This window comes from Monodelphis domestica, chromosome 4 (assembly GCF_027887165.1).
Source record: "Monodelphis domestica isolate mMonDom1 chromosome 4, mMonDom1.pri, whole genome shotgun sequence".
Taxonomy (NCBI): Eukaryota; Metazoa; Chordata; class Mammalia; order Didelphimorphia; family Didelphidae; genus Monodelphis; species Monodelphis domestica.
In genome coordinates this window covers 31,393,224-31,405,923 of record NC_077230.1, presented here as the reverse complement: position 1 = coordinate 31,405,923, position 12,700 = coordinate 31,393,224, and the positions used below count along the sequence as shown (strand labels likewise).

At 33.1% G+C, this 12,700-nt stretch overlaps 1 protein-coding gene across 10 annotated transcripts in view; it reads right to left on the bottom strand.

The window, feature by feature from the left end:
* DMD (dystrophin) overlaps positions 1–12,700 on the bottom strand; it is a 2,399,796-nt gene that overhangs the window by 1,420,204 nt on the left and 966,892 nt on the right. For all 10 annotated transcript variants that reach the window (XM_007493357.3, XM_056797113.1, XM_056797116.1 and 7 more), the window contains one exon: positions 9,737–9,892. In XM_007493357.3, the coding sequence (XP_007493419.2) occupies positions 9,737–9,892 (156 nt within the window). The remainder of the gene's footprint in view (positions 1–9,736; positions 9,893–12,700) is intronic.

The following is a 12,700-nucleotide window of genomic DNA, read 5'->3' as shown; positions in this document are numbered from 1 at the left end:
ATCCTTTTACTGGAAACTAGATAATTTTATTTTCACATATGTTTTATCATTTATTATTTTTCTTATTATCAGTATCATAATTATTTAAATGAATGGCTTATTCTGAATAGAGAGTGAAAACAGTCTACAGTAAACAGTAATCCTTTGGAAGTGGGAATGTTAAAAAAAAAAGCAATTCCTCTTGCTTTTTACAGAAAAAAAAGAAACTAAAAGCTGTTTACTAAAATATAATGAGTAAACTCTGATAAGTTTGTTTTGGATGTATCCACAAAATCTTTCAAGGACATGGTTTTGGAGTCTATGTTTAGAGATGATTCAGTCAATTGATAAATTGATCAACCAAAAAACATGAACGAAGTACGTTCTACATTTAGACACTCTGCTCAGCACCGAGGATACAAATAGAAGGGTGTAGGTCATTTGAGTAAATTAATCTAATCATCACATGTCATCTAAAATAAGAGAGAAGTTATTATACTTTAAAATATTTATTTGGTGAAAAAACATCTCAAACATTCACAGGGTCTGAATATGGCTTCAATATCATGTAACAGGAAATCTATTAAAGGTTGGCTGATAGACTTGGTCGCATCCTCTGGAGTTTGTCTAAAATCACAGAGCTAGTTGTAATTAAAGTTTCCAGTAACTTTCAGTAGAGAGGGGAGAGTATTTCTGTTAAAACCCTATGAAGAAACAGACAGCATGTGTTGAGCAAAGCTCTAGTCCTCGGCCTCTGTCTCCTCTGCCACTATTTTGACAGAATAGTTCCTTGAACTCTAAATGGTCCAGAAGATTTGGAATTTTTCTTTGGTGTCCTAGACACATCCCCAAAATGGATGACACCAGGGTTTTCCTAAGTAGTTGAGGACATAATGGACAAGATGAGGAAAGCAGACTCAAGGTTTAAAAAAAAGAAACTAGTAGAAAAGCTTTCTATACATAAGGAAAATACCTTGAGGATTATAACAAAGGGATTACCAGCAGATGAATTAGAGCCTTGGTCCCACATTCCCTTGGAATCTATATGTTCTTGTAGGAAGATATGTTATCTACTTTTAGAGACTGTTTTGTCCTAACTCTACCAACCATATTCCCACATAAGAGTCCTTTCTCAAAATTGGTTAAGTCTTGCTGATTAATTGATAGTTATTAATTATGGGGGAACAAACTGTTAATGGATGGCTTGTGAACTATTGAATTAGAGAGATTCCTCATAACATCCCACAATCCCTTTAGCACTAAGAATATAGTCAATCTGGGAACTTGAATTGTCAGAGTGAATAGAAGTCCACACAGTTGCTCTACAGAAAAAAAAAAAAGACTTATTTTTGCATTCAAGGAGCTCATATAGGAGTGAGGGCGATAACATATAAGAAGTTGAGTACATATAAAATACATAAAGAGTAAAAATAAAGGAACCTTAGAGGGTTAGAGACTTAGATTTAAGTAGTGAGGAGTACTTTATGAAAAAGGTGGCACTTGAGTCTTCCAAGAAGCCAGGGATTTTGAGAGGAATGAATGAGAAGGAAGAGTATTTCAGGCATGGGGGACATTCAATAGAGTGTTGTTACAATACCTCTAGGTAATACAAGAATGAAGTCCCTAATAAAATATCTTCAAAGTAACTTTGGAAAGGAAGAACTCTGAGAACTCAGAAATTAGAAAATAAAACATGGAGGAAATGGTGCTGGTTGTGAGCCATGAAGGGAAGAGAGAAAAGGAGAGCTTTCTACTTTGTAGTGACTAATTAGTATATCTATTGCTTCTTTATAGAGTGTAAGCTTCAAAAGCTTATTGATTATTTTGTATCTCTAGAGCAAATGGCTGGTTTTTAATAAGTGCATGGTTAGTTGAAAGACATTCTTTGCCCTCTTCAGAGCTAGAGAATAATAATATATATCAACAGGAGTTCCATGTACAGATTATGAAGTTAGTGAATTCATTTTTGATCACAAAGGGGTAGGATGATAGAGGTGTTTGAACTTTATTTAAGAAATGTAGAGTTTTATTCATCCTACTGAGCAAGAGCATGTTGAAAGTGAAATACATTAAAAATACAATCCAATGCCAACCATTCAGAGTACCTGAAGGACTAAGCTTTTGTACAGCAAGGCCTGAGCAAAATAACATGTTAGGTTTCTGAAATTGTGTTTATAATCAAAACAAAGAAACAAAACAGAAGATAAGGAAATACTTCTTAGAAAAAAAGTATGACAAAGGATTGATTTATTATCAGTGAAATTCATTAGTTCCCCTTTTAGAAGGCACATATTGAAGTAGAGAATACTTTTCTAAGGTTTTAAACTTCATATATTCATACTCTGAATTCATTTTCAGTAGTCAGAAAGCTATATCATCAATAATAAAGTCAGTAGAAAAAGTTAGATGATGAAAACCTTCCATTTTTCATACTTTAAAACATTTGTAACATTATCCTTCATTATTGGTATAAAAGGTTACCAGGTTTCATATTTCAAAGGAATCCTATATAATAAGAGGCTGAGTTACTGGTTCTTTTTATTTTTATTTTATCAAGCTAAATATCTTTAAAAAATAGGAAAGACTGCCATCTTTAGGAACTTAGAATTTTTACACTTTTTGTATTTTTCCTTTCTGAAGAGATCTGTTTAAAGACTGCCACCTGCAGTATGATTCTACTACATTTACTGTTTCATGAAATCTTTGCAAAACCTATTCATGGACTAAAGGAAATATATTTTTTAGAATGTTTCCATTAGAATAAAAAGCAAAGATTGAAAGCACTGAATTTTAGCATGGTATAAGATGATGTTATCCAATCAAATTGAATATGATTTTGCTATGATATGAATTTGCTACTACAAATATATTTTTATACACTGAAACAATGTTTAAATGGTTCTTCAAAGAGGAATTTTGTAAAGTGGAAAATATTTTTAATGAACCACAGAAACAAAAACTAATTACTAAAGTGAGATTGAAGAAACAAAAAGGTAAAATTTGAAAAAGTTATATAAAAGAGGAATCTTTAAAATGAATACTCATATACCCATGTCTTTTTATTTGAACCCCTTTAAGACTAATTTTTTTCTCAACAAAAAAAACCCATGTATAGTATAGTTAATATAAAAGTCAACAGGGCCCAATTAAGTTGTTAGATCAGAAAAGAAGGCTAGAGTTTTTCTGGATAAGTTCAATCTTGGCATTTCTTTCTGAAGAAGAGTTATTCTCTAGGTTGTGTACATAAGAAAGAAATTTATCATAACATGATTCTGTAATATATGAATTTCCTGACAGCAAAGGTTGATAAATATTAGAATGAGTACAATTATGACATTTCCTTGAGTAGATGGAAGAATTTCTTGACAAGGTGTCAAGTGTGATCTTTCCTGAAAGCAGAGAAGAACAAAAATGACCTATCATTACTTTTAATTTTATATCTCTTCATCTTTATAAAATATTAATGAGAATGATCTATACTTATTTTGAGAATTTCTTTTATTATAATATAAGAGAACTGTCAGACTTTTACCTCTAAGGTTTTAGAAACCAACCACATTGTTGCAGCCAAAGAAGTGATTGAGTCAACAACCCAACAGATTGCTCATTGATTACCAAAAAGAAAAAAAAAGAAGGTATTGAATTGGTGTAAAAAAGCAGATACTTAGAGATATTCTGCAGTAAGTTGTCTCTCTTGCATGTAGTAAGATCATAAGACCTTTCTTGATAATGACAACCAGGGAGATTACTTTATTGAATAAGCTTATTAAAAATAATAGGGAAAAAAGGCTTTTTTGCTTGTCTCAGTTGTTCAACCTGCCATGGAATATGGTTTGCACAGAGTCTTAATTAAAAATCAATTCTCCATATAAGCCTTTCTACACAGATGTTGATTTCATCACACCTCAAAGTAGCAAAGAATTTTCTTATAGAAATCTATAGTCACTTAGCAATAACAATAATAACAGTTTGTATTTCTATAGCTCCTACTGTGTCATATACTGTGCTAAGCATTTAACAAATTTTATGTCATTTGAACTTCACAACAACCCTACTACGTAGATTATTATTATTCTCATTGTATAGTTAAGGAACTGAGGCAAAAAGATGTTAAGTGACTTGCTCAAGGTCACATAATTAGTTTCCAAGGTCAAATTTGAGGCTAGATCTTCCTAATTCCAGGTCCACTACTCTATCCATTGAGTGGCATATCTGTCTTTTATATAATTGACCTAACAATTTATGCAGGGAAAAAAACAAAGCTAACATGTGAGTGAAGAATAGCAACTATTAGTTTATGGTATACTAGTAAAAAACCAAGAAATAATAGTCTATCCATCATATATTTATGAGAGAGCTACACATTGATACTAGTTTGGAACCATATTTGAATTAGAAGGAGAAAGCAGACTGGATTCTATTTGGAAAACTGCAATGCTTGCAGTGATTAGAATGGTCTCAAACTCTATTCTAATACAAAATCATATCTTTTAGGCAAAAATATTTTTATTGATGATGTCTTATGACTTTGATTCAGAGCACATGGAATGACAAAGGATCAAAAGAGAAAGTGATTTACGCTACAAGGAGAGATACATGGTGGGAACAAATAGATTGCAAGTTTTTGCCAATGTGATTTGTCTGCAAAAGAGAAAAAATACACAGATATCTAGGAAATATACGAAGGAAAGGAAAGAAGAGATAACAGATAGATAGCTTAAATATTAGAATAGTTCTCAAGAAATGTTAAAATACTTTAGAGAAAAACCTAGAGTCTATTGGGTAGAGTTCTTTCCTTGGGGAATTTTCGAATGGACATGGATAAAAACTATTGTCCCAGATAAGAACATATAAATGGGTTTAGAGCTACATAAGTGTAGGAGGTATCAACATTCATAAGATTATGGATACATTAAAACGTAAGTATTATCACCAAGAAATTGCTATTAGGACAGTGATGGAATAACATGGGATCAAAAGTGAAAGTGATTTAAACTACAATTCTGACAGACGTTGTAATCACACTTTTTTTCTCCCATGTTATAAAATAACTTTTTTCTCCTATAAATGTTTCTGACGGTAAAGGTGAAAAGTATCTTTATTATTTCTCTCTTTTATTCAACAAACATATATTACATATTTAGCCATGGGCTGAACAGGGCATGTGCACAATTTTCCTTCTTGATTCCTATGAGAGAGTAAACATCAGATTCAAGTTGCATATAACTCCTTATGAATGTGGATTTGAGAGAGCTATAGATCCCAGGTCTATTAAGTGGAATTAAATGACTGAAGAGATTTATACATTGGATGAGAAAATGGCCTACAAAAAGGGTGCAGCTCATTTTATCCAGTCACTCTCTTTTATTCCTAGAGGCATTTTCTTTAGCTACTGCTCTCAGCTTGACTCACACAGAGATTTCTCTGAGGTCTATGGGAAAGCATTAGAAAGAGTAATGTGTCTCAGTAGCATCCATCCACTCTCACCACATCACCAAAGTTGTTATCTCTTCCAATGCATAAACTTCCCGTACCATTTTTGTACAACAGATACAGGACCTAAAGGTCTCTCAGACTCACCAAGTAAGGTCTAAACCTGGCTGCGTTTATCATGAGACTGGTGTTTTGATCACAAAAGGGCTAATGAGGGCACTCTGCTGGAGTTTGCCCAGTTATGTCCTCCTGCTCTAGCTGCTGCTGTCATAACGCTAAGGGAAGGGTATCCACCTTGTCCCCAACCATTCTCATAAGTGGCAATTGGAAGGAGAACAGAAAGAGAGTCATAGAAGAAATCAGTTCCTTCTTAAAAATAACTGAGACTCTCTTTGGTTGTGTGAAGATTAAATTAACTTTCTCCTGCCCATTTTTATATTTAATCATCAGAAGTTCATATACTCCACTTACACTTGAGTGGGGGAGGTCTGTGACCCACGTGTGCAATAGTGGGTGATGAATCATAATTGACTGATTGCCCCCTGGGCAGTCCTAAGCAAAGCTTTAGCTGTAATTGGTACATGTAAAATGGAAGGAAGTCACAGGAAGTGATGAAGAGGAATGGTCTTTAAAAATGCCAAGAACTTTCTGTGAAGAGGTCTTTCACCTTGAAATGGATCCTGAAGGAGCTCGAGCTTGGGACCTCAGACTACCTTTGGATTTTTCCCTTTGAACTACCACATGGGTGAGTGAAAAAGGGTGACTCCTTTCCTGGATTTTCTGAAGGCCTCAGGAGAGGCCACCGCGTCCCCAGGTCCTCAACTCAAGGCTGAGACCCGTCTGGCTAAGGACTAATTAGCCCTGCCTAGATTGAGCCAGGGGTCAGAGCAAAATACTTAGTGTGTGGGTTAAATATCTTACCCTATCTTCTCTGGATTTCTTTCACTCTTTCTATATTTTATAAATAAATTGCTTAAAAAATCATTTGGAATTGATTAAATTCTCAGCAACCATACTCTTAAATAATCTAGTCAACCCCCCTACATTATGGCCCTTACAGTTGCTAATAAAGAGATAACTTTGAACCCAAGACCTCCCCTTCTTATCCACTAAGATCTCTATCAATTGAGCCACCTAACTGTCCTTGCTTTAGACTTTATTAAAATGGTGTTTTTAATGCTCAACTAATGAAAATGCAGAAAGTATATGCTTCAATTAGAAGCATATATATATACATGTATAAATATATCCATATAAAACACAGATGAATATAGTATATATCTCTATACATACATACACATATATATATAGAGGTATATAATACTTATGCATATAAAATTATATTTATGTAGGGACATTATCATATAAAAGTACATGAAATATGGCTATGGAATTAAATGTGTGTGTATATATGTTTTATATCTATTTCAATGAGAAACTCTCTATACATACATAGGCATGTTACTATACATAAATATGTTTACATGTGTATGTTTGCCTTTGAAGCACATACGTTCTACATTGTTATATGTATAATATCATTGAAATGCACATACATCCATACACCAAGGTATATATGGCATTAAAAGAGTACTAAAGATTGCTACATTATTATATATTATGTTGTGATGCCAATACAATTAGTACATTATTGCATATTGTTACATTATTAGAGTTATGAAGGGTTTCTGAGATAGGGCTCCAAACTAAGATGGTGAGGAAAAAACCCCAAAGTGTACCTAAACTCTTTGGGCCAAAAGAAAGTTTTTGAGTTAAGGGGTGTTTGTGTGTCTATATGTGTGTAAATACACATATATACATATACATACATGTAAATTTTTTCATTGAAAAATATATTTATTTCAACAAATGTTTAGAATATCTATATATGTTTTGTAATTTCGGGGTAGGTGTGTATTACTATGTAAGGAAAATTAGTATAGAAGATTAATTAATATCTTGTTTGAGTTTTCTAAGGGCTGAAAGTCTTATGAATTTCATAGAGAGATATCAGAGTAATTACTGGGAATGAGGGGACAGGGAAAGTGACCATAAAATCACATTCCCTCAGACACTTAATTTCTGAAGATTCTATCAACCTTTCTAGGGAAATAAAAGAGAACTGGGTTAAATAGAAAAAAAAAAAACAACCCACAAACATGTTGAGAATTACTCCCTTAGTAGAAATGCAAAAAAAGAACATATGACATCACTTATCACATGTATATATGGGTATGTGATTTGGGATTTAGGCTTTAAAAGATCATTTTATAGCAAAGATGAATAATATGGAAATAGGAATCAAGTGATAACATTTGTACACTCGAATGATATTGCTTGTTGGCTCTAAGAGGGGGGAGAAAAGAATGGGAGGGAAAGAAAATGAATCATGTAAACATGGAAAAATATTTAAAAAGAAAAAAATTTTTTAAAGAAAAGTACTCCCTTAACTGCTTTGAACTTGACCCTAACATCAAGAATATGAGCGAATTGTATTTTGCATTTTTACAAATTGCTATCAAAAGTGTCATTTTTTCTAGGAGATGCTCCAAATTTTAATGCATGCTATCACATGTTAATGGGATACTGTAATAACAGCAGGCACTAGACACACAAAGTCAGATAGAGTTCTGGACCAGAGCCAGGAAGACCTGAATTCAAATGTGACCTCAGACACTGACTAGCAAATCACTTAACCTTTGTTTACTTTTGGAGAAGAAAATACCAAACAACTCCAGTGTCTTTGACAAGAAAACTCCATGGACAGTATGATTCACAATCTCATGAAGAGTCCAAAAAAACTAACTGATTGAACAAGACAAATTATACACACATAGACAAACAAAAAGTGAAAATTACTGTTAGGTTCAAAGGAGCTATGTTTGATATTATAAACTCTACAATGGGGGTAGAGAGTAGACCTACAGTTTCATTAATGTAAGATTTCTGAGAAGGCAGAACTTCCTTTTCTGGAAAGTCTCTGAGATGTTTATGAGACATTTAGGAACTTGCCCAGGTCACAAAGACAAAAGGTATCCAGTTCGTCTTCTCTTTGCCATGCTGGCTCTGCCTAATTTATTTTATAAAATGAGAAACTCATCTTTAAAGTTGGAAGCATAATGAAACATGGGAGACTGGAGAGTAAAATTCATATTAAATTACTAATCATGACTTAAGAGGAAAAGGAAAGCAAAATTATCCTAGCCCTTGTCATTTTTGGTTACTGTATGACAAAATTGTCAATTAAGCATTGTTTTAAAAAATGAACTGAACCAAATAAGGTAACATTTAGTAGGAATAAGTAGGGGCATTTAGGTGGTATGATGGATAGAGCACCATGCCTGGACACGGAAAAATTCACCATCTTGTGTGCAAATCTGGCTTCAGACAGTAGTCGTGTTACTATGTAGATCATGTCCTCTCTACTCTTTACTGGTTTTAGAAAGTGGTATAAGTCTAATACCTGTCAAACAGAAAAGCAATTTTGAATTACCCTAAAAAAAGAAGTTAAAATGATGCAGGGATCCTACTTCAAGTTGTATAACCCAAAGAGGACAATGATTTTTCATATACCAAAATACTTATATTAGCAAAGAAATGGAAACAAAGCATATATCCCTTAATTGGGGAACAGTTAAACAAATTGTCATATATGATTGTAATAGAATACTACTGTACTCTAAGAAATGATTTGGTGATTACAAAAATCGAGGAAAGAACTATATGAATTCAATATGAATTGTGACCAAAAAGTACATGAAACTAGGAAAAGAATATTTATAATGACCATGCCATGTTAAAGGAAAAGACAAAAGTAATTGAAACTGAATAATAAGCTTACATTCAAAGAAAAAATTTGAGAATATACCTCCCTCCTTTCCTTGCAGAGCTGGAAAACAATGGGTATGAAACACTTCCTATAATGTTGGACTCAATGTTTGTATATAGTTTTGATAAATTTTTATTTTTTTGCTTTACATTCTTTATTATAAGGGATGTTTTTCTTAGGGGAATTTGGGTCAGGTAATGTGAAAACAAAAGATATCAATGCAAATAAATTGGAATAAAACAACTAGATTAATTTAAAATATCCATGGGCTTTAAATCCTTTCATAGCACACATGGAAATGAATCTAACTGATTGCTTTCAATAAGCTTTTCAATAAGTATTGTACTTTAGGGGGAAAATAGATGGGATTAATTTCAAAGGCATAAAAGAGCACAGGCAAATAATTGCTATTATGCAACATAAAACATAGTCTACAAATCAGAACTAAAGCTGAAGTTTGTGCAATAGCCCAAAGGAAAATGAAAAAGGACCTACCTTCGCACCCAACTCATTATAATGCAACTTCAAAGCAGTCAGGCGTTCATCGAGTTCTTTGGGATTTTCAGTCTGCTGTTTCTGTACAATCTGTCGACCAGTTTTTATCACATTTTCCACCTCAGACTTCACTTCACTAAGGCTTTTGTATAATTTCTAGGTTAAGACATGCAACAAACAAGGCAAGATAAAGACACTGAAAAATAATGAATGCTGAAAAATAAGCAAAATAAGAGGGGCAGGCATTCTGTGGTGGCAATCACCATCATAGCACCATCGTGGGCTATCAGAACTTAAACGGGGAAGTAACTTTAAGTCATCCATGCTATTTTGTTTTCAATTTTTTTAATCAGCATTTGATTGATTATGGTGATACACAAAAGGGACTGAAGTTGGAAGATCTCTTGATCTCAGGAGTTCTGAAGCCAACAGGAATAAGTCAATGGGTATCTCTGAAGAAGGGGACCACCATTTGGTCTAAGAGGGGGTGAACCAAACCCTGTTAACAAATCAAAGCTCTCATGCCAATCATGAATTAGAAACAAGTCCAGGAATAGCCCCCATACTTTTAGCCTTGGCAAGATAGGAAAACTCATTCTTATTTTCAAATAGTGTTTTGACTTATACACACAGATCCAATTCAAGGCTAAAAATAATAATTTGTAGATATTATATGTTTATATTTTACATATATGCATGTACATATACAAATGTGTATGTGCTATATTTATGTATAAAATGAGGTCAATATTTTCTCTGCCCATATTATAATGGAGGAAGTTTTGAGATTTATTTATATGGATTTATTAAGGTGGCTTTTTTTATTAAGTTGGCATTTTAGTTTTTACAGAACTAGTAAGTAATTCTGATAATTGAATATTACTGTTACTCCTTCATGTCTCGGGGGGTTACTCAAAGTTATACAGTCTATTTCAATGAAGCTTCAGCTTTGACATGTCCTTTTGAGCTATAAAGACTTCAAATACCAACTTAATGATGTAGTTTATTTAGTGTCCAACCTAGAATAATTTGGAGGGGGCTAAATGTGGATCATTAGTAATTATCATTATTTTTACTAAAGGAAATCATGTAATTGTCTACTAAGGCATAGGTGGGTTACTATATGCAGTGGTGGAAAGAAAATTTATACCAATGCAATCATACCTCTTTTTGTAAATATTAAAATATTACTAGGATAATGGGATGAATTTGCCTAAACTATTACATTAATTTAAACAATGTTCCTTGTTATGTTTTATACTTTATGTCAACATCTCTTGATATTTAGAAGAGTCACAATTTCTTTATTTCTATCCATCTCATTTTCCAACCAAGCTCAAACATTATCTTCTCTGTGACACTTTTCCTGTAAATACCAAATTCTTACTTTGCTGATAGTAGCATAATTACTCAAATTTTCTAGTGAGCGAGCAAAGTAATGAAGTCAGATTAAAACACTTTTTTGTTAGAACAAAAATATTTGCTTTTATATCATTAAAATTACTTTTAAACATGTATAACCCAGACTGAATAGTTTGTCAACTCCAGGGTGAGAGAGACAATATGGATCATATAACTTTGGAAAACTTATCCAGAAATTAATTTTTAGTACAATAAAAATCTATTAAGCTCTCTCCACTCAGACTTTACAGAACACTGAGTCTGGCAACTTTTTAAAATTAAAAATATTGAGATAATAAGGAAAAAGACTTGTACAAGAATATTCATAGCTGCGCTCTTTGTAGTGGCCAAAAATTGGAAAATGAGGGGATGCCCTTCAATTGGGGAATGGCTGAACAAATTGTGGTATATGTTGGTGATGGAATACTATTGTGCTAAAAGGAATAATAAAGTGGAGGAATTCCATGGAGACTGGAACAACCTCCAGGAAGTGATGCAGAGCGAAAGGAGCAGAACCAGGAAAACATTGTACAGAGACTGATACACTGTGGTACAATCGAAGGTAATGGACTCCTCCACTAGGGACAATGCAATGTCTCTGAACAATCTGCAGGGATCTAAAAAACACTATCCACAAGCAGAGGATAAACTGTGGGAGTAAAAACACTGATGAAAAGCAACTGCTTGACTAAAGGGGCTGAGAGGAAATGACTGAGGAGAGACTCTAAATGAACACTCTAGTGCAAATACCAATAACATGGAAATGGGTTCGAACCAAGAACACATGTGAAACCCAGTGGAATTGTGAGCCGGCTATGAGAGAAGTGGTGGGAGGGGGGCGGGGGGAGGAAAAGATAATGATCATTGCTTCCAATGAATAATGTTTGTAATTAACCAAATAAAGTAATGTTTAAAAAGTAAAAAAAAATTAAATTAAAAATATTTTATTTTCCTAAATACATGTAATAACAAATGTTTTCCAAAATTATCAAATCCAAATTGTCTCCCTATCTTTCTTATCTCCTTCTTTTTGCAGATGGTAAGCAATTTGATCTGGACCATACATGTATTACCATGCAAACATACTTCCTTACTGGTAATTGTGGTAAAAGAATATTCATATAAAACCCAAACTCCAAAACAAAACTGTAAATACAGTAATGTGAAGGATAGTATGCTTTGATCTGCATATGATTCCAACAGTTCTTTCTCTAAGTTTTTCAGAATTTTGGTTAATGAAATTATGAGATATTATAATTACTGTTGTATGCACCTTTAACAGAATGTAAGCTTAACAAAGACAGGAATGTTGGATGATTTAGAAAAACATGTTTTAGCTAATACCTAGACAACCATCCCATAATATCTCAAAATCTCACATGGATTATAGCACAAGAGAAAGGGCTTATTTCATTTAAATTGTGCTCTTATCTTTTTTTTTTAAGACAAAATCTTTTTGAAGGTAAAGTCCATGTGTATCTTGGTTCCTATATAGTGTTCAACAAAATATTTAAGTAATAAGGAAAGAAAAAGGGAAAATATGAAAGAAACATTAGTTCTAAA